The sequence below is a fragment of the Antedon mediterranea genome, chromosome 4 (genome assembly GCF_964355755.1).
Source record: "Antedon mediterranea chromosome 4, ecAntMedi1.1, whole genome shotgun sequence".
In the NCBI taxonomy this organism is placed as follows: domain Eukaryota; kingdom Metazoa; phylum Echinodermata; class Crinoidea; order Comatulida; family Antedonidae; genus Antedon; species Antedon mediterranea.
Window position 1 is genome coordinate 26,388,665 of NC_092673.1, and position 23,423 is coordinate 26,412,087.

Here is a 23,423-nt window from a genome sequence, read left to right on the forward strand (position 1 = left end):
AACTAATATAATAAGAGAGGCATCGTTTTATTGCAATTTTCCAAGCAAGACAATGACGTCACTGCGGAAAGGGGAATTCCCATACTCACCACCTTCACTTAACGCCTGAATAGTTGCATTGTGTGTTCACTTGTTGGGGTATGAAATGAAACGTACTAGAGTGTCGCCATTTTTAATTGGCTGCAATTCATCAATTTCAGGTATATGTATACTTTTATCACAAAGTTACCGTCTCTAAAAGTTTCTTTCCTCTATGACTAGTTAGTTGGGCCTAGTTAGTTAGACTTCTTGTTTTAGTAGGCTGGGAGTGGTTGTGTTTCAGTTTTCTCAAACACAACCTGGTATTGAAATAATTTGTTTTCTTCCACATGGTGTGGCCCACTAACTAAAGTGTATACTGCTGAAGAAGACTTAATTCCAGCCTACCACCCGAACAATACACAACTAACTACTTAACCTGTAGACCAATTGGGCACTAATACAGTTGGAAATTATAGTAGGCCTAAATTCCAAAACTTCAACTTTCGCTGACAGTTTTTCCTAGGCATATATATGTCAAGCAAATTCTTAAAAGAGTGTATCCTTCATAATCTTTATCCTATACATCAATTTCTATATATTTCTATTAACTAAATTATTTTATTCTAAATAAGCCTATTCTTTAAGTTAGTTAAGGTGAAATCCATCTCGTTATTGTGAACTAGACTATATTTTCACCATCACATGAAAATCATTTCTATTACAGCAAAGTTTTAATTTGTATCAATTAGGCATGGAGTTGTACAACTCCCTGAATTAAGTAAGTAAGCTAGTGATGCCCAACAAAGCATTTATACAGTCTAAGCATCCTACTGCAGGCCTAGTTATTCTTTATAATCTGAAGATCAAATAATATGCCTACTGTAGTTTATGTCCAATACAAATAATGCAAAAAACATACAGGTACAGTAGGCCTAACAAGTTACTGTATTGTTTACTAGCATAATCTTGCCATATGGGTCATTCTTCAGTAAGTGTCTAATTTCAGGTTTATAAAAAATCGATTTTAAAACTTGCATTTTTTAAATTTTAAAAGTTTATTCAGATAATGAACATGTATTACATGGCAAGCGTATGTTTGGCGCAATCTTTATTATATATTTCGTATTTTATTCATATTTATAAATACATGGTTCCATGTTGCTGTCATCTGTCACATTTATGGAATATACAAAGGTAGAAAAAATAACAGGTTAGGAATTATAACATCATTGATGTTTTACAAAATTCTGTTGAACTAATATTACTAACCATTGACATAGTAGAAGAATATTGTTCGGCGAATCCGCAAAATGTCCATTTCGAGAAAATCGCGATTGTAAAAAAGGCACTTTTTGCACGGTCATTTCTCGCAAGAAAAAAAGCGAATGTCCATTATTTTTGTGGTAATTATGTAAAAATATATCAAATGAATAATTTTAAAGTGTCCATAAAAAATATACTCATTAATTAAAGAGTAATCACTTAATTAATACATTCGTCACTTCGTGTGAAGATTATTTGCCGCGTATCGCATAACTAAGCGATATTCGACGCATATTCGTCACTTTGTGTGAACAAGAATCTTACGCAATGACTATAAAATATGCGGTATTCGCCGTGATTGCGTGGTAATGAATAGGCAGTCCCACGTAAACATCTTAGATAGGGCCCTAACGATAATAATATAAAGTAAACAAATTATTCTGTTAAAAATGCAAAAGAAAAATCACAAATCAGTTGCAAAATATAATTTATAGTAGCCTAACTGATGCACAAACATCATTTTAGCTATTGTAAATAATGCAAAAACGGAAACATGGTTCATTTAATTTAATTTAATTATTAATTTATACATTATTTGATCTCTACATAAGGCAAGGCAATGTTAGATAGTTAGAATAAACGTTTTTAATTCAATATTCCCTTATTAGGCCCTACGGGAACAGTTAAAAAATAATTAAGACAGTCCATTGTACAATACGACTTTTTCAGCATATTAGGCCTACAATCATTTAGCCATTCATGGCCAATATAGTATTTATTAAATAACATTAAATGGGTTAACTGCCTTTTCTAATATCCGTATTAAAAGGCTAATTTAAATTATTTACTAATTTAATGTGAGATACCGTAGCAATGTGGTCTTATTGTAGGGCATATCACAGGATAATGTGCAGACTACCCTATATAGTATACGATAGTATTTAGTATAGCCATGCCCCAAAGATATTTGGTGACTCACTGATTATAATAATTATACTGTAACTATCTAATTTAAAAAGCAAAAACAAAAAATATAAATACTCTAACATCAAAATGTGTACACAGAAATGAAAGTTATTATCCTTAGTAGCATTACCCTTTAACAATAGAGGGGAAATTTGATGTTTCTTTTTAATAATCAGGTTATTTATTCTCTAAAAAATTAAATATTTCAAAATACTTAAGACTATTGATGTAGGCCTAATCGTTACCGTACCGTTTCGTGTATGTGTTGTCAGTGCCATAATGTAATGTTTTGCTAGTGCTCGAGTGAACGTACGAAAGAACAAACATCGAAACGTTGCATTAAATTTCCTGAAATGTATTTATATAATTAGCTTACTAAATAATTTATCAATAACCACAAAAATCAGTTTTTACTGGGTAAAATACTGTTCAATATTCTTTAATCTATGCTCAATCTAACTTCGCGGGACTGAAAATTGGCCATCAAATAAAGGAATGTTCCAGATATGCAATAAACCAATCAGATCACATGCAATTAGTGACGAATTGCATATTCGCCGTTTATTGAGGCGCGTAAACAGTGTGCGTGATGCGCGTTTTACTCACACGAAGTGACGAATCGATATTCGACGCTTCGTGTGACGAATGATTATAATATCACAATATATTCGCCAAATTATGATTTAAATAATTAATTATTGAAATAAGATACGCAGTTGATATTTGCATCAATTGTTCTTTAGAATAAATACTTTCGAAATATACAAAAAAAAAATGTCGCGCCAAAATGACGATTTGCCGGTTCGTGTGACGAGTGACGAATTATACCACATAATTGCGTTCATTACTGAAATAGGATTTAAAAGGATAAAATATCCATGTGACGGAGATGAAACCCGTAACGGAGCTGTTAGTTACACAACAATACATTCTGTCTGCTCTTCTTTATCTTTGTTCATTGGAAAATGAATAAACACAGCTTAAATTTCTGTACATACAGAAGGCAGCCATGCAAGAATGGTTGTTAAAGTCGTATGATATCAGAAATTGTGTTGTCACTTTGCATAACAATAAACATCAATAGAAATGTACAGTACCACTGTTTAGAGTATAGTGTTTATACTGTAAAAATACTGTTTTCACTTATAATAAAAAACAGTTAGATTTAACCAAAAACCCATTTACTTCCATCCAATAATTTTGTTTTCGATCCAATTTTTGGTCAAAGTGCACTGTATGTGACATACTCAACAAAAATATTCTAAAAATACAATATATTTTTAATCTGATAACATTCCATAAGTAAACATTCTAAAACCGCCTAAACGTACCAGATTCGTCTGACAAGCCCCAGGCGCCGAGAGTTTGTCCCTGAGCTCTAGGTGCCCCTATGCTAAGTGGAGGAGTCTATCATGCAGTTCAGATCTTCCAGGTTGGTAACTATGTACTCGCAGCAAGTATTGTAGTATGTTATTTTTACTTGAGGTACCCGAGTCTAGGACTCACTCATCTTCTCCTCCATCCGGACACTATTGAGTAAAAAGTGCGATTTATAAACTACTACTCCTCCCTTATTCGTTGTAGTATTGAGCTAAGATTTGGCATGAATATACTACAGGGACATGTCCTCAAAGTTATAGAGCCGGATTTTTAAATTTCAAACCGGATGCGCGCAGCCATATCACGTCTCGAAGATGGTACCGTATAGCCGTATTTGGTAGCGAGGTTATTGATGTGTATGTGACATTACATCCGGTCTTATGACGTCATTACAGCTTCTTTTGCTGTACCCCGAGTATCGCACATTCGTGCTTGTTTTTTCTTTACGGCTGTTGCTGTCTTGGCTAGCAATAGTGTATTTCATGGCTTAGTTTTTTTTCAATAGACAATATACCGTAGAGCATTAATTATAAATGTATTTTTACTTTTGATAATAGATTTAATTGTGCAACAGATATGTTCCAATAGGTTAATATTTTAGTTGGATTCAATTAAAAAAACATTTATTTAAACATTTTTTTGTTTTTAAAGTGCGGGAGCGGTACAATGTGAATTTGATGATAATCGGCCGTGGTTTTGATTTTGTTACGTCTAATTTCCTTTTACCTAGGCGATGGGTTCGATCAAGATTGCTTAGTTCAATACTGTCTGTAATTTTAGAGGCAATTAAATCAGTATCTTCTCTAGGTGATTCAGGCATACCATGCAAAAGTAGGCAGTTTCGTCGAATATAATGTTCTAGGTCATCGAGGTGCGGTTTTCTGCTAGAAGATTTTTATTTTTGCAGCGAGTTTTATCAATATCGCCCACAGTTGAGTTTTCCAGGGTTACGCTGTTGTAAACAGAGTCTGAGTCTAAAATATTACTTATTGGAGATGCTGTGTAACTCAAAAGTACAGAATACAACAATAGGTGTTAGCTTATTATTTGGTTTCATATTCAAACTAGATGCTGTGTAAGTACTGAATACAACAATAGGGGTTAGCTTATTATCTGGTTTCATATTCAAGGCTACAATAGGGGTTAGCTTGTATTTGGTTTCATATTCAAGCTAGATGCTGTGTAACTAAGTACTGAATACAACTATAGGGGTTAGCTTATTAGTTGGTTTCATATTCAAGCTAAATTCTTTGAAATTGTGTGAGGCCATAGGCTGGTGAATAATGCGAAAACCGGCCTGTAGAGTGCGCTGTCTATTATTATAATAGGCCTAATAACAATGTTCAATTTACTGTATTGTGTCTATTATTAGCATAAACCATTTGCTTTCAGTTTCTTTATAGAATTGATTGAATATGAATTAGCGCAGAGTTCAATTTTCGATTAAATAGCATAGCACGCATGACAGATTTTATAACTAACAGAACGCAGTAAAAAGGGTGTTGGCACTTTGCATAACAATAAGCATATCATAGGCAACGCAAGTCTATTGATGTATAGTAGCGTTATGTGCTAGGCCAGGTAGAAAAACAAGATGGCTTTAGACTAAACTTACTTCATACTAAACCTACTGTATGAGGCATTCCATAATACTCTTTCAGGAAATATTTCAATCAATCAATCAAATCAATCAAAGTAACATTTATTTCTCTTGTCTTTCATAGAAAATAAAAATTAACAGTAAAAATTATTAAAATAAGAGGGGCAACATTCCTAAAAAGCAAAGCTTGTATAAGGCAGCCCATAGAAAATGAAAAAAAAAAACAGGACAACACGGGAACCGGAAACAGGACAAAAACAGTAATGAAGACTTTTAGATTCAGGGTACCGAAAAGATTTGATATACTATAGATTCTGTGCAGGATAAAAAATGTTTACTTTCACAATTATTTAAAAACTGGCTATAAGCATTATTTTTTTAATAGAAAAATATATCTTTATCTCTCTAAAATGAGGCAGGAAGATTTGACAAATGTATTATTCTACACAATTTCACGTAAAAAGCAGGTAACAAAAAGCTTGATAGTCTAGTTACTATTAGTATTCTCAGTTATTAGCACACCAGCCCACTAAACTTAAGAAAGCGTGTATGACAAACAGTGGCATCCGTTTCAACCTACCACAGTATAATATTGTTCTCCATGCTCTTAACTGCCAAATGTTTTTTTATATAAGCATGATTCTGAAAGAGTGCCCTGTTGATTGATATTTTAATTTATCAAACATTTAAAGAAATGCCAATTATAAATTATACAATTATAAAATATGTTTTGTCTTATTTAATTAAAGGCTATAATAGAAAGAACTTCTGTATAATATGAATTCCATCTTTTTATTTTCAGAACTTCAGTGTAAACCAATACAAAAATAAGGTATTATTATTATTATCATTATGTATGTATTAGCTTCCCTACAATTTGTCACGTTTTGTAAAAATAATACATATATATTACTTTAAAAACATTAAACCATGTCATTCCTTGTCTTAAATGTACGTTTTATGGTAAATTATGATAAAAAGTGAGAAACAATGCACTACCTAAGTAGCTCGCGGCGATCGACCTCTCGTGGACGGTCTTAGGCTAGCCTAGCTAGGCTTAGTTTTGTAGGCCTAGCTGGTAAACATGGTTCTAGGACACCTACCCCCTAGACAGTTACCCCCCGGATGTTTACCACCCGGACAACTACCCCCTTAGGACAACTATCCCCCGGACAATTACCCCCCGGAAAACTACCCCCTTAGGATAACTACCCCCCGGACAACTACCCCCTTAGGACAACTACCCCCTTAGGACAACTACCCCCCGGTCAACTACCCCACCGGTCAACTACCCCACCGGTCAACTACCCCCCCCCCCCCAATCTAAAAGTAGACAAATATATAGGACCGGTTTCTGTAAAAATGAAATCATCTGTTTTTAACGGGTGTTTCGAAACTAGAGACCCGAGACCAGAGACCTGACACGACCCAATACGAAAAGGGAGACCTATATTTGGGTCTCCCTTTTCGTATATTAGGGTCTCCCTTTTCGTTCTGGTCTCTTTTTTCGTATATTTGGGTCTCCCATTTCGTATATTTGGGTCTCCCTTTTCGTATATTTGGTCTCCCTTTTCGTATATTTAGGTCTCCCTTTTCGTATATTAGGGTCTCCCTTTTCGTATAGTGGGGTCTCCCTTTTCGTATAGTGGGGTCTCCCTTTTCGTACGTGGGTCTCCCTTTTCGTATATTTAGGTCTCCCTTTTCGTATTGGGTCTCGGGTCTCATGGTCTCTGGTCTCGGGTCTCTAGTTTCGAAACACCCGTTTTTAACCGATTATTCTGTTTAACAGCACGCTAGGCCCTAGATTTGCTAGATTTAAAGTACCGTATTTATTGAAAAAAACGGCCTGGGCTGTTTATTGTTTAGGTGGTTTTTAGGTGGACATTTATTGGAAGAAAGTTGTTTATTCAATGGGAGGGGGTATAATCTAATGGAAATAGACGCCGATTATTCCATATGATGTGTCATGAGAGTGACATGGTCACCGTTTATTTGAGGGGAATTTATTTAAAGATCGCCGTTTATTCGGTGAGTGAACATTGAGGTCAAATATCAAAAGTGATATTATTCTTCAAGTGTACAAAAATACAAATGACAAATTTGAGACAAAAATTAATTCTTTTAAGACCAGTGGTTATCGAAGCATTGTCCTGACGCAAAAATTATTATTATTATTAGCGAACCCAGTTTTTACAGTAAATACAGGGAGTACTATATAATACGTTCGACTATCCTATGATCATGTGACAATCTTCAGTTTATACCAGGCTATATTTATGTTCAATCTTTTACTTTTGTTTACAATAATGAATAGTAATTCGTCAAAGTAAGAATTAAAATATAGTTATTAATTCCTATTATACGCTGTTGCAGAGGTCAGGTTGTTGAATGGTCTGGGTGTTAGTTGTCCGTCCGGGGGGTAGTTGTTCTAAAGGGATAGTTTTCTGGGTGGTAGTTGTCCAGGGGTTAGTTGTCCTACGGAGGTAGTTGTCCTAAAAGATTATTTGCCCTCGGAGTATTGTCCAGGTCCAGGAGGTAGTTGTCCTACGGGGAGTATTGTGTCAGAGGCAGTTGTCCGCGGGGTAATAAGATTATGATAATATAATTTCTAATTTGATACGATTAACCAAAAAGGAATTACAGTGATACGGGTTACTGGTGGTACTGAGCTATTATTGTTTTTTTTTATCATGTATATAAATATATTGTATAATCCGGGTTGTAAAATGAAAACAAACAAATGAAATGTTGTCCAGGGGTTAGTTGTCCTACGGAGGTAGTTGTCCTAAAAGATTATTTGCCCTCGGAGTATTGTCCAGGAAGTAGTTGTCCTACGGGGAGTATTGTGTCAGAGGTAGTTGTCCGCGGGGTAATTACCCGGGGAGGAGGGGGTAATTGTCCGGGGGGTAATTGTCCGGGGGGTAATTGTTCCTAGGGGGTAATTGTCCGGGGGGTAGTTGTCCAGGGGGTAGTTGTCCTAAGGGGGTAGTTGTCCTAAGGGGGTAGTTGTCCTAAGGGGGTAGTTGTCCGGGGGGTATTTGTCCGGGGGGTAGTTGTCCTAAAGGGGTAGTTGTCCTAAGGGGGTAGTGGTCCAGGTGGTGGTTGTCCGGGGGGTAGTTTTCCGGGGGGTAAATGTCCAGGGGGTGAATATCCGGATACGGGTAAACATCGGTAACGTACGAACATCGTACGCTAGCTATATACCTAGCCTGACGTTGTATAGTTGCTGCATTAATTGTCTTTCTATTTTTGATGTACGAATCACTAAATTTACAATTTGCATGTATTGGTAGGCGGCATAATTATTACACATATTAAAGTACACACAAAACAAAAACTACCATATTACATAATAAAATGGTTGAGTCAATTCCACAATGTATCATTTGTTTCACGTTTCGTGAATGGTAGAATATAACAATAAAGATACGGACTAAATAACTCGTGTTACTCGGTAGCCATATTTATTCAGATCAAGACATAGCGCCCTCAGTCGGGGCACGATACTGTGACATCCTTCCTTTTTTATAATAAGTTACGGTGTGCGCTTTTATGAATTTTTTTTTTATATACTTATTTGTTATTTAGTGTGATGAATATATTAAAATATAGTATATCAATTAGTATCAGTGTTACTGTTTAGACTTCATATCTCTTGTGAGTGAATTATTATAAATACAGTATTATCATGAGTAACTTTAACACGACTTTAACTTCTTTAACATAACATTTAACTTTAACTTCTTTATTGATTAACTGTTGTGACCTCCTGCTGTTCAGTTGGTATTGTTGCATTATCATCTGCTGTTTCCATTGGTGTGTAGAGTTGAGTTGTATCAGGGGGTGATTCAGGTGTTTTCCTAATATGAACTCTGTTTCAACAGGTACCTGTTGGTGTGTCTATCTCATATGATCTTTCATCTAGTCTTTTTACAACTACTCCTTTTTTGCCATTCTTTTTGACCTAATCGGTGTGGTTTTAGTCTTACCGTATCACCTTCAACCAGTTCTGGTAGGTCATGTGCATGTTTATTGTATTTAGATACTTGTTTCTCCTTGTTGGCTTTTATCTGTAGCTTGTCCAACTGTAGATACTCTTTTCCTCTGGGTGTTAGTAATGTGTCAGTCATTGGTAACATTGATCTTCTGCGTCTGTTGAAAAGTCTCTGTGTAGGACTAGTTCCTGTTCCTTGAGTAGGTGTGTTTCGAACTTCAAGTAATGCCATATATGGGTCAGTTTTGCTTTTCTTACACTTCATCAACATAGTCTTTGCTGCTTTTACAGCTGCCTCTGCCTTACCATTAGCATTAGGATGATGTGGAGATGAGGTTTGATGTTGGAAATCCCAATTTGCACTGAAGTTTCTGAACTCTTGACTTGCAAATTGGGGGCCGTTATCCGAAATAACAATTTCAGGAATCCCGTTTCTCGCAAAGTGTTGCTTTACTTTCTTTATGACTGATTTAGTTGTTGTTTCAGTTAGTTTGTCAACTTCCCAAAATCCACTGTAGTAGTCCACTGTGGTCATGTAATCTACCTTATCAAGTGTGAATAGGTCAATTCCAACTTTGTGGTAAGGATATTTGGCTTCAATAGGAATCATAGTTTCCTTTGTCTGTGCCTGTTGATATGTTTGACAAGCATCGCACATTTGTGTCATTTGTTTTATTTCATATGACATTCCGGGCCAAAAAATACATTCCCTTGCTCTTCTCAGCATACTATCTCCTCCAAGGTGGGAAACATGCAGACGTTCCTTTATTGATTTTCGTGATGAGATAGGTACTACTACTCGTTCACCTTTGAATATAAGTCCATCATGCACTGCCAGTTCATCTCTGAATGAATAATAAGGCATAATCTGCGTTGGTACAAACTGTTTTTCATCTGGCCATCCTTGCATAATTATGGATTTCAGTATTTTTGTAGTTTCATCCATGTTTGTTTCTCTTTTAAGTTCATCAATTCGCTCTGGGCCAATACAAAGACCACCAACTGCATTTACTTGATCAAATTTGTCTACCTTGTCAGTATTTGGTAGATATGCCCTAGATAAAGTGTCAGCGATATACATTTCTTTGCCTCTTGTGTATACGATCTTTGTATCGTACTGTAACAGTCTCATCAGCATGCCTTGCAGTCGCTTTGGAGCTTTGTGTAAAGGCTTTCTCACAATCATTTCAAGAGGTTTGTGATCACTGTTGATAATAGTCAAACGTCCAAATGTATACTGATGAAATCTCTCCATTGCAAAAACAATTGCGAGGCACTCCTTCTCTATTTGAGCATATCTTACTTCTGTAGCTGATAGAGATCTGCTAGCGTATGCAATTGGCTTTCCTTCTTGTAATAAAGCTGCTCCAAGTCCTGTGCTTGAGGCGTCACATTGTACTATTAACTCCTTCTTTGGATCATAATAGACTAGAATAGGAGTTTTAGTGATTAGTTGTTTCAAATTAAGCATTGCTTTATCTTGGTCATCTGACCAGTGCCACTGACAATCTTGATGAGTCAGTCGACGAAGTGGTTCAACAACAGTTGCTAGCTGAGGTAGGAACTTTGCTAGGTAATTTGTTAATCCTAGCATTCTACGAACACCTTCAACATCTGTTGGATTATCCATTTTGAGGATTGCTTCTAGCTTTTTCACGTCAGGTTTTAATCCATTAGCAGTTATGGTATGTCCCATGAAATCAATTGTGTCAGTATGAAATACACTCTTCTCTTTATTTAGTTGTATTCCAGCTTTCTGACATTTTTCAAAAAGGTTTCTCAAACTTTTGTCATGTTTTTCAGTTGTATTACCATAGACAAGTATGTCATCTGCTACGCATGCTACTCCTTCTAACCCTGTCAATGATTCATTTAACTTCCTTTGGAAAATTTCTGAGCTCACTTTCAAACCAAAGGGTAATCTATTCCAGCGAAATCTTCCAAACGGACAGATGAACGTAGTCAGACGGCTGCTGTTTTCGTCCAATTCACAGTGCCAGTATCCATGTGACAGATCATAATCAACCTTGCTAAATACCTTTGCATTGGCTAGTTCTGGTAGAATATCCTCCATGGTTGGTAGTGGATATCTCTCACGCTGCAGAACTTCATTCAGCGGTCTCGGATCTACGCATATTCTTAGTTTACCATTTTTTTTGGTTTGTATAGATATCTGTAAACACCAGTCTGTTGGTTCAGATACTGGCGTTATAACACCTTCTGTTAGTAGTTTGTCTAGTTCCTCTTTTAACTTGGGCTTCACGGATATAGGTACTCTTCGAGCTGGACATTGCGTTCCTTTTGAGTGCTCGGCAATCTTTATACAAACTTTTCCTGGTAGATGTCCCAGTTTACCATTAAAAACTGTTTTGTAGTCTTCAAGGATCTTGGATGTTGTCTGTGTGACACTATGTAATTGCTTGAAGTTACTGTAGTTTACCGTGATCAGTTTCATTTTTTTCTGCTGTCTCTCTGCTTAATAGTGGTTGTAAATCTTGTTTGACAATTTGAAAATCAACTGTATATGACTTGTTTGTGGCGTCATTTTTAAGCGTTAGCACACATTTTCCTAATGGGATGACTTTGCTCTTGTTATACATTGTTAACTTTGTGTGTGATTGTTCAATTTTGGTACTACCTAGTTCAACATATTTTACTGGTATCACGTTTACAGTAGCTCCGCTGTCCACTTGGAATTGTATTTTACTTCCATCATTCATGGTCATTTCCGCATATATTGGTCCTGTTGAAACATTGTAAATTTTGTCTTCAGTTACACTCAATGTACTATCATCTGAATCTTGTGCTTCAACACCATATAGCTTGGGTTTCCGTTTGCATACAATAGCGAAATGGTTCATTAATTTGCATTTGTTGCACCGTTTACCCCAGGCAGGGCACATTTCTTTCTTTCTTGGGTGGCTGTTTCTACAATATTTGCATTTAGGCATGTTGCCAGACGGTGCTCTGTCACTAGTTTTATGTTTTCCTGATGACTGAGGGGTTTCATGTTTCTGCTTATGTCCACCTATGTTCATCACTTTATGAACTTCTTCTTCCTCCAATGATTTACCAGAAATCACTTTCATTTGGTTGTATGTGTTTTCATAGCTGTGGCAGATGTCAATACATTTCTTTAAATCTATTTTTCTTTCTTGGAATAGTCGTTTTCTTACTCTTTCATCATCTGGGGCGGATCCAGAGGGGGGGTCCACGGGGTCCGGACCCCCCCTAAATTTTAAGGGTGCCCTTTTTTTAGAGGTTCAATATTTTATTCGTGTGACATATTTGTGTGTATATTAGTATGCACAGAGTAGGCTACACTAACCCCAAAAATAAAAACAGAAATTTATCACAATGAGCGCGATGTTAAGTTACGGCGGCCGATCAAAGAGCATCGTGAGAGGTGGTGACGCGTGATGATCTCTACTTAAACTTCTAAAAATAGATCGTTTCACATACTACAGAGGGCGCATGTAAACTTTTTACGATTCAACTCCGCGTACGTTACAATGCGCGCTATGTCATTGACGCGATTATTTGTCCATTGGTAAACACATTTTTATGTATTATTATTCTGAAACTAATTGAACTGTAAACATAATTCTTTTGAGTATTTGTTTATTTACATATCATTCTATCAGATCAACTATTTTTTATTTCCATTACATCCAACCAAACATGTAAAAAATGTAGTTAAAATATCGTACTATCTAGCGCGTACGACCATACGCGGTAGATTGTTTACTCAAAAATCATCGATACACTATTCAACCTTGGTCTTGTAGTTGAGCCTCTCATGACCTGGGATTTGTTTGTCTTCCTACGCCAAGATAATATAGTTCTACAAGCCATGTGCTTTTTTCTCTGAGAAATATTTATTATAAGTGCAAAAAAATGTTTTTTTCTCGATATGAAGCCTTTATTATTCAAATCTTTTAAAGAAAAATCACACATACCATAAAGAAGGTTCATTTATTTCATTTTTGAAACAATATTTGTGAAAATTACGTGAGGCTCAACTACAAAACCACCATTTTGTGATATGATGTCATCGTGAGCTCACGATTGAATGATTTTGGATTCTGGCTATTTGATTGGTGGACGCGAATTACCCACAGCGGAATGTTTTCTCTCGCGTGTACCAAGAAGTCACGTGATCTCTCTGTACTGAACGGTACTACACAAATTTAGAGAAATGGATTTGTACGAATTCCGTTAAATAAACAACTCTATATATTTTATAAACATTTAATAACATATTTTATTGATATTTCCAATGTTGATATATAAAAGAAATTACTATAAAACGTAATTATATGTAATTATTTTAGCGAAAAATGGCGCAATTTGTTTACAACGTTCGTGGCTAAAAACGATCATTTTCGGCAATGTTTTAGACCCTATATTTCGAAAACTACAAGTCAGATTTTCGTAATTCTTTCTTTATTGGAATATTGAAACAAAATACCAACAGATAATGTTTAAATTGGTTGAAAAATAACAACTTTTAATTTTGCATCGTTATCCCTGCTAATAAAGTGTCATTTCCGGCGAACTAGAAAGGTGCCATTTATCATGGATTTTGCGTGCGAGGGTGCCATTTCCGGCCATCTAAGTGTGTCCTGTAACAAAATTCGCTTCGCCACAACCCCCACCATGGGGGGGGCTGTGGCTCAAATACTCAATATCTGATGTGCCCTTTTTATCGGCGGACCCCCCCTCTCAAAAATGTCTGGATCCGCCCCAGATCATGTACTCCCAGTACTAAACGATCTCGAATTAGACTATCTTTCATGCAATCACAGAAATTACAGGTTTTTCTGAGTATTTTCAAAGCATTTATATATGTGTCAATTGACTCGCCTTTTTCTTGTTTTCGGGAATTGAATTTATATCGTTCAAAAATTTCATTGGTTTCACCAAGAATAAACGTATCCAATTTTTGTATGATTTCCTCACACGTGTCAGATTCTAGTGGGTCACATCCATTATATATTTGGAGTGCATCAACACCCATGGTAGAGATCAGTAATGATTTCTTAAAATGAGGTGATCGTGATGGATGATCTAGGTTGCTAGCAATGGTATAATGTGTCCAAAGCTGCTTCCATAATTTCCAATTTTCCTGTTTACCATTTATGTCTAGTTTTACCGGTTCTGGGGGTTTAACATTGAACATCGGGACAGGCATTTGTATCGTCGGCAGTCCGTTGCCGTTAGCTTCATCCTGCAGGCCATGTGCGTCATTTTGCACGCCCTCCTCGCCGTCTGCCATGCTGGCTAGGCTGGTCGTATCTATCTCGTGAGATTTAACAGTAAATATCTTACTTTACTTATCTGTGTTTCAGTGTGCAATTCAGACTAATCTTTTCTTGCAATGAGCACCGCTGCCGCCATGTTTCACGTTTCGTGAATGGTAGAATATAACAATAAAGATACGGACTAAATAACTCGTGTTACTCGGTAGCCATATTTATTCAGATCAAGACATAGCGCCCTCAGTCGGGGCACGATACTGTGACATCATTAAATTTGCAATTTGTGAATATTGCATGTGTTGGTAGCATAATTATTACACACAAATACACATGTTTCAATAAAAAGAACCCAAATATTTACAACCTAGCAAACTAGCCTGAAGAGTAATTAAAATATACTTGTACAGTAATAGCTCAGATAAAAGCATTTATATAGTATCAGCTCAGCATTGTCAGAAATAAATAAGATATTCTCCCCATTTATTTTTGTTTAACTCATAAACAATCCTTATTGTATACAATTTAATTAACTGTAATCGCTTAATATAAAACATATTTACATATCAGAGTGAGTGAGTGGCCGAGCGGTTAAGACAGTGGAACCGTAATTACGTAGCCATAACATCGGCAAGGGTTCGAGGCTCACTCACTCCATGGTTCTGGTGGTAGAACGAGTCTTCTCGGATAAGGACTATAAACCGTAGGTCCAGTGTACACAACTAGCTCGTGTGCACTTTAAAGAACCTAGTACATCTTTCGAGACGAGTAGGGGGTTACCCCGGTGTATCAGTACATCACAGCCACTGATCACCAACTGGGTCCTCTGGGAGATCAGTCTTTGACTGAAGAGGTCACCCAGTATAAAAATGAACAAACAAACAAACAATAAAATGAGAATATTGAAAAATAAAATAGCTGTTCAATTATTTAATGTTTATTGTAGTGCCGCAGTGGCCATATTATACAGTACACCGGCACCACTTTGTCTACAGAGTCTGACGCGGGTCGGTAAAACACTAGACGATGAATCTGCAACGGTCTCATTCTGAGCCGGCAGAACGGGAGTAGGTCGACGAAGCTGGCGAGGAAGCCCAGAGTCCTAAGCCAGTCGAATACCGTTGGAGCCAAACTCGTGAGCAGACCGGCCAGAGCTGCCTGAGCCGAGACCACTCGCGCTGCAGTTGGGTGAGCCACGCATGTGTTCAGATTGATCCGGTCTCCAAGGCATTGCGGGTACTGAGTCGGGAGCAGGCACAACTTGTCTCGATTTATTAGGAAACCTACTCGTTCCGTCGCGTCGAGAACGAAATCTATGTTGCGCAGCAACTGATCTCTTGACTGGGCTACAACCAACTAATCGTCGAGGTACATGTGTATACGGATACCGTGTCGATGCAGGAACGCTGCCAGCGCCCGAACGACATGTGTGGAGACCCGTGGGGCTGTCGACAGCCCGAACAGGAGAGCGACGAATTGGTAAATTTGGTTGTTTATGCGGAAGCGCAGCCACAGCTGATCGGCCTCGAACATGGGTACACGGAAGTACGCATCCTTGAGATCTTGAGGCTTAGGCTCCTCGTCGCAGGTCAAGCAGAATCGTGGAGAGCGTCTCCATTCTGAATTTGGCCGGTCGGATGTAGCGCTTGTTGAGACTCTTGACATTTACAATCGGTCTCTATCCGCCGGAGGATTTGCGCACCAGGAACATCGTAGACTCGTGTCCTGGTGGGGCGTGTAGAGCGTCGACCGGAACAACCGCGCCGTCTAGGAGAGCGCTGCGTATTTCTGGATCGCTCGGGATCCGAGTGTGGCTTATCGTCCCTGGCACCAGGGTAGCTGTAAATTCGATACGGTAGCCCTCCCGTACGGTTACGCAGACCCAACTACTGTCCGCTTCTAGAAGTGAGTTCCACGCTCCTTGTATGCGTATTCTACCCCGAGGTAAGTTAGCACCGCAGGTACTACACGATTAACAAAAGTTTGGAGCCCGGGTGCCCCCGAACCATCGCCATAACCAAAAAAAGACACAAGCGTTTCGTCGTCCTCCATGTAGATGTCCTCGGGTTCTGGTGCTGCGGGAAGAAGGACAGTCGGAGGGGGTTGCATATATGGCACCGACGGAGGGCCATCCTTGGGCAGTGCTTGTACGGCCGCCACGACCGCCTGTAGAAAGGCGGGAGACAAGTCAAATTGTTGCTCCGCAGGAGCTTGACTTTGCATATTTTGATACGTACGGCTGTGTAATAATTGGAATCGGCGGTGTAATAACCGGAATCGGCGGCGGAATTTCCGGGACTGGGGGAAACGGCGGAGTCTCCGCAGGAGACTCGGGCCTAGGCGAGGCAAGTCTTAACGTCTTTCTCGCGTGCTGGAAGCATGGTGACTAAGCACACGTACAGCCCACAACAATCGACCAAGGAAAGCCGGCACCGGGTCTTGGCTAGCAATGTTCCCTTAGCACAGTAACAACAGACCGAAATCCCACGGATTACGGCCGAAACTATAATACTTAGCTTCGTTGGAGATAAAATTAGCGTGAGTAGCGTTGCTTTTATTCTTCTAGCAGTAGCTGCTCACACAACAAACAGATCTTTCGCGTATAAATCCAATCCAACGGCAAGGCTCTAGGCTCAGTATAGTACAATACAATACTATAGGCTATCCTAATACAATACAATAGGTTCTATTGTTCTCTCTCTCCAGCTAGTCACGTAATAGACTACCAACACCACTATTGGTTTGTGTAGATATTGATATCTGAGTTTTCTAGATCTAGAAAAGTCAGATATCTGAGTTTTCTAGATCTAGAAAACTCAGATATATCTGAGATTCCTGTAGCATTTATTTTAGTTAAATGAATAAAAAAAAATAGTTCGTCATGCAAGACTGATTAAAGAAGTCATGTGACACATAGAAGGTGGCAAAATTCTAAGGTGTTGGCACTTTGCATAACAAAAACACCTTGCATTGTAATCAAGTTGAAGTCTTTGGTAGAGCAGCCTTGTCATGCTAGAAGGTTCATTGATTACTGGCCCTATTTGGAAATTGGACCGTTGCCAATAATATGAATTATATACTTGCGCAGGTAGTTTTTAATATACTATAGAATCTGAGTGAAGTTAATAGATTTCCGTAGTCATTTTATTGATGGACTGAGATAAGGCAGTATAAAATAAACTTTGTTTACACCTCCATGGTTGACTATTATAGTTAACAATACAACAACACCAAAACCTTCCGAAACAGGAAACAATACAAATAATAGTTCCGAGAGGTATTGGTATAGCTTATTTCTTAATACTGGGCCTAGCTTGGAGAAAGAATTTAATAGTTCCATAAGATAAGAGAAATTGCTTAAAACAGTTATACACATTTACATAGTTTTAGTAAATTGGAAAAAAAGTCTCACCCCAAGATTTTGAATTGGTTGAAGTTTGTTGGTATTGCTACTGGATAGAGACTGGGTGACAGAATTTTAAGTGGCAACAGGTCTAGAAACGTACTGCTACTATTACCATAAATAGCGTAATTTATTAATGTTTCAGTGTAAAAATGTATACAGATACTATTTGTTATTTTTCAGGAAAATGGCATCTCTTGAAAGGAATGATGAGTTTGACGACTTGAAGGCTGAACTTGGTAAACACTACAAAGGTGAAAAGTATGATATGTTGAAATTCTGCCTATTGAATATCCTACCTCACGGAGATATTAAACAAAACTTTATAGCGAACGATATATTTAATGTACTTGAAAAAAAGGGTGTTATCTCAGCTGATAATGTTTGCTTTCTCCTCGAGATTTCTAAACTGTCTAATCAAAGGAAAGCTATGGATCTTGTAAGAAACTATATGAAAGATAACAATCTTATAAATTCAGGTACGCAAAAGTTTTCATCATACCGAAAAAGATTGTTCAAGGCTTTACAGGAAGTTAGAGAAGATACATTAGATAGGATAATTTCTCGCTATGATCTGAGAGACCTTGCCGATAATTTACCAAATATTTGGGCGGTTGTTTGTTATCTGGAAAGAGAGTTACGTTTAGAAGATAAACCTGATAAAATAAAGCGGTTTTCAAAACTTCTTCCGGAACAAGCAAGAAAAATAATACTTGATGGTAATTACAATGAATTCTGATAATTTATATTGAAGTTTTAATAATAACTGTAATATTGTGGGTCATTAGGCATGTTCATATTAAGATATGATGATCTATTATCATGATACGTTTAGCACGATAAAGAGAAACTGTTCACATAGAAATCATATCACGATCTCTTTTATGGTAATGGTATTAAGTTACATAATAGCTGAGAGCCAATAATGTTGCGCGCAATACTAACTCTAACGCTGATTGGTTGATTCTATCTTGTGAATTAATTAATCACATTAAACTAGGTCAGTCATGTTTCTCCTTCATGCTCAACAGATCACATTAAGCTGATTAAGCTGATCACGTTTTTTGATAAATAGGTTCACATAAAATTACATCGTAATCAATGGTGAATGTGAACCCATATTGAAAAGGAAAAAATAGGCTTTTTCTTGTAGAAATTTATTATTTCTATAGTTTTAAATAAAAACTTTTACTGTAGCTTTTAATGATCCAATGAGAATTAATAAATTCCTAGACTTGAAATTGGCCTGGAATATATTCCCCTGTCAGTTTAGCATTTCTCTTGTTTTATTAGATGAGTCAAAAGATCAAGTAAAGAAACCAAGAAAATAAAAAAAGAGACAATAAATCCTTTATTTTAATTCCAATACTGACCTATATACCAAACAAATTACTTATTATTCTCTAGAGTTATTATCTGAAGGCTAATAAAAGCAAAATAATTATTAAGAGTAAACTCTGATCAATTTAATGAAGATAATAACTGAGATTGAAGAAATGAAAACTAAAGTTATACTGTTCACAGACAATTTAACAATTAAAAAATGTTGTTATTTTTTATATATACCTATTAATTAAAATTTGATTTATTTGATAGAGACAACATTAAAAGACTATGTAAGAGAAATGTTTTTACAGAAAAAATGTTTTGTGAAAACAGATTCTGAGAAATCACCGAAAGAAATGGAACTAATTAAAGGTACGTAAAGAAGTATTTAATGTAAGATTTGTTGTTAATATTTAGAGTAATGTTTCATTTCATTTATTTGACCCAAAAAAAAGCAACCTAGACCACTATGACTCGATGACGGTCAGTAATTCCTTTATACAAAATAAAATAGTTTTAATCTTGTTCATATTTTGCTTTTTATTAATAAAATAATATTTAGTTTACAGAATATAATTATGAATTCTATACATCTACAAATGCACTTTAAGAAGTGTGTGTTTATATTTTTTAAACCTATAATACAGTTGTGCAAATTTTATAGTTTTTGTTTCTTTTACATTTTAAAATTCTTGTACATTCATTTATGCTGTGTATATCTTAAGCAATAAAGAAACATAAAAGTTGACATGAATCCGGTAAATATATATTAAATTGCTGCAAACCCATTGTCTGGTTTAATTTAAATTTTTTTTTTCAGGTATTGATGACAGTGAATCCTCAACCTCACATCAACAGCTACCAAGTCGAGATACAATGACCGATGAACATGCTGTAGATGAGATATGTAACTCTGTAAGGAGATTTTGCACTTACATGAGATGTGGTGAGAGCTTAAAAACAGACCAGGATGTCATAAAGATGATAAGTAGTCTTAATCAGGAAGAAGAAAAATGGAAACATAGGTATAGATGGAAATGGATTCAACTGGAATCATCAGAAGACATTGGTAGAATGCTAGCTCATGTTTTGATTACTGTAAAAGATGAAAAGTATATGTTATTTAAAATCAGTGAATCATGTACTGATGATGTGGTAAAAGGATTATCTACTGAATGTAGTAAATACATGTTTAAATATAGTATTGAAGGTTTTTCTTGGGTTGAGTCTCATATTTATATTTCTACATCATTTTTACTCCACTTTTTGATTAATGCACCAAGACTTCAATACCTTAATTTAAGTGAAACATATGCTAATATGAATGATATTGTTAGTGTACTATCGCAGAAATGTTTAGTGTTGGCATTAGATAATCTCAATATCGGTTTTAATAAACTCAATGATATCACAGGTTCTTCACTCGGCACATTACTGGCTATTTCTCCTAAACTGAAAACACTTGACATGTACAACTGCAGTCTGTCAGGTGTTTTCATAGATGCTATGGTGAAGGAATGTGTCAATAGGAACCTAGTGTTGGAATTAAATAATCTTAATATCAGTGGGAATATTCTCAGTAATATCAAAGGTTCTGTACTTGGCACATTACTGGCTATTTCTCCTAAACTGAAAACACTTAAATTGCACTACTGCAATCTATCAGGTGTTATCATAGATGCTATGGCCAGGGAATGTGTCAATAGGAACCTAGTGTTGGAATTAGATAATCTTGATATCAGTGAGAATAATCTTGGTGATATCGCAGCTTCTTCACTAGGCACATTACTGGCTATTTCTCCTAAACTGAAAACACTTTACATATACAGCTGCAGTCTGTCAGGTGTTATCATAGATGCTATGTTTAGGGAATGTGTCAATAGGAACTTAGTGTTGGAATTAGATAATCTTAATATCAGTGTGAATACACTCAGTGATATCACAGGTTCTGTACTTGGCACATTACTGGCTATTTCTCCTAAACTGAAAACACTTAACATGCTCTACTGTAATCTGTCAGGTGTTATCATAGATACTATGGTGAAGGAATGTGTCAATAGGAACGTAGTGTTGGAATTAGATAATCTTGATATCCATGGTAATAATCTCAGTGATATCACAGGTTCTGTACTTGGCACATTACTGGCTATTTCTCCTAAACTGAAAACACTTAACATGAGCAAATGCCATCTGTCAGGTGTAATCATAGATGCTATCGTGAGGGAATGTGTCAATAGGAACCTAGTGTTGGAATTAAATAATCTTAAGATAAGTAAGAATGTTCTCATTGATATCACAGGTTCTATACTTGGCACATTACTGGCTATTTCTCCTAAACTGAAAACACTTAAAATGTACAATTGCAGTCTGTCAGGTGTTATCATAGATGCTATGGTGAGGGAATGTGTCAATAGGAACCTAGTGTTGAAATTAGATCATCTTGAAATCCGCAGGAATAATCTCACTGATATCACAGGTTCTTCACTAACCACATTACTGACTATTTCTCCTAAACTGAGAAAGTTTGGTATGCGTAAGTGTAAATTACCTAATGATATAGTGCAGGATATGAGGCAACACTTTCAGAGTATAAATGGTAAATTTTCCTATCAATAACTGCTATACAGTATTACTAAAGTGCAGCTTAATTTGACATTCATTAAACTGCAGGATACAGGTAAAGTAGAGGCATTTTCATGTTTGACTTGAGAACATTTAAAAAAATATAAATAGTAAATTACGGATGTGTATTACAGCCAAAAAAAAAAAAAATAAACCTCGATATGATAATTCTTGTATATGAAAAATTGATATTTTTTTATACTGATGAGACAATGCCTGATTTTTGTTGTTGGTAGCAATATGCCTCCATTGTAACTGTACATAATTTTGATTTATTTACGATAATGTTTGGTTATTTAAAGTTCTTGCATGTCGTTTCTTAATACTGTAATAATGTGAACATTTTATTTTCCCAAAACTTTTAAACTTAATAAAATCAGGTTGATTTACTTTAATACTAATATTTGTTTGTTATCATAATCTTTGGTAATATAAATATAAATGCTTTATTCATTGTGATTAAGTGAATATTATACAAATTATGTTATAATATTTCTAAGCAATATGTCATTATTATACTGTGCATTTTCAGTCAATAGCATATACTTGTGTTAATTGGGGCAGGGGGTTGTAAATGAAGTACAGTGGTTGTTACTGTGTATTTTCAGTCAATAGCATATACTTGTGTTAATTGGGGTAGAGGGTTGTAAATGAAGTACAGTGGTTGTTACTGTGCATTTTCAGTCAATAGCATATACTTGTGTTAGTTGGGGCAGGGGGTTGTAAATGAAGTACAGTGGTTGTTACTGTGCATTTTCAGTCAGCATATACTTGTGTTAATTGGGGCAGGGGGGTTGTAAATGAAGTACAGTGGTTGTTACTGTGCATTTTCAGTCAATAGCATATACTTGTGTTAATTGGGGCAGGGGGGTTGTAAATGAAGTACAGTGGTTGTTACTGTGCATTTTCAGTCAATAGCATATACTTGTGTTAATTGGGGCAGGGGAGCATTAAATGAAGTACAGTGGTTATTAGTATATAAATGTATACAGTATATAAATATGATAATTTATTTTTGTATTAAGTTTTTACAAATAAATACATATTTTAAATACCATACTCCTTTTTGTAGTGTTTTAAATTATAAATAAATTATAAATAACTAATTTTGGGATTTACTTATTATTTTGTGTCATAGGTGCATTTCGGCCGCCATACTTTACCAAATAAAAATACATCCCCCTGGGTAAAGATTATGAGTAAAGATGATGGTTAGTAAAGCCGCCCTAACCCTTGCAATCAATAAAGATGTAGTAAGTTGTGAATTTAAGAGTTAATAAATCGACAGCCGAAATAATCAGATTCTTTATTTTGTTTTCTTTCTGGCAACAAACTCTAGCAATGCCACAGTAGGCTTACTTATTTAAAATTCATCAGCTTTTCTATTAAATACATGGATGATGGACATCTTATGTTGTGATTGTTACAGATTCTTGTCTATTAAATACATGGATGATGGACATCTTATGATGTGATTGTTACAGATTCTTGTCTATTAAATACATGGATGATGGACATTTTATAATGTGATTGTTACAGATTCTTGTCTATTAAATACATGGATGATGGACATCTTATGATGTGATTGTT

At 36.1% G+C, this 23,423-nt stretch overlaps 1 protein-coding gene across 1 annotated transcript; it reads left to right on the forward strand.

The window, feature by feature from the left end:
* The first annotated feature begins 18,557 nt into the window (after window positions 1–18,557).
* LOC140046177 (leucine-rich repeat-containing protein 31-like) lies at window positions 18,558–22,759 on the forward strand. Its single transcript, XM_072090735.1, has 3 exons — window positions 18,558–18,604; window positions 19,482–19,583; window positions 20,032–22,759. Exons 2-3 carry the CDS (start codon window positions 19,511–19,513, stop codon window positions 21,825–21,827), a joined length of 1,869 nt encoding a protein of 622 aa, XP_071946836.1. The 5' UTR covers window positions 18,558–18,604; window positions 19,482–19,510; the 3' UTR covers window positions 21,828–22,759.
* The last annotated feature ends 664 nt before the right edge of the window (window positions 22,760–23,423 follow it).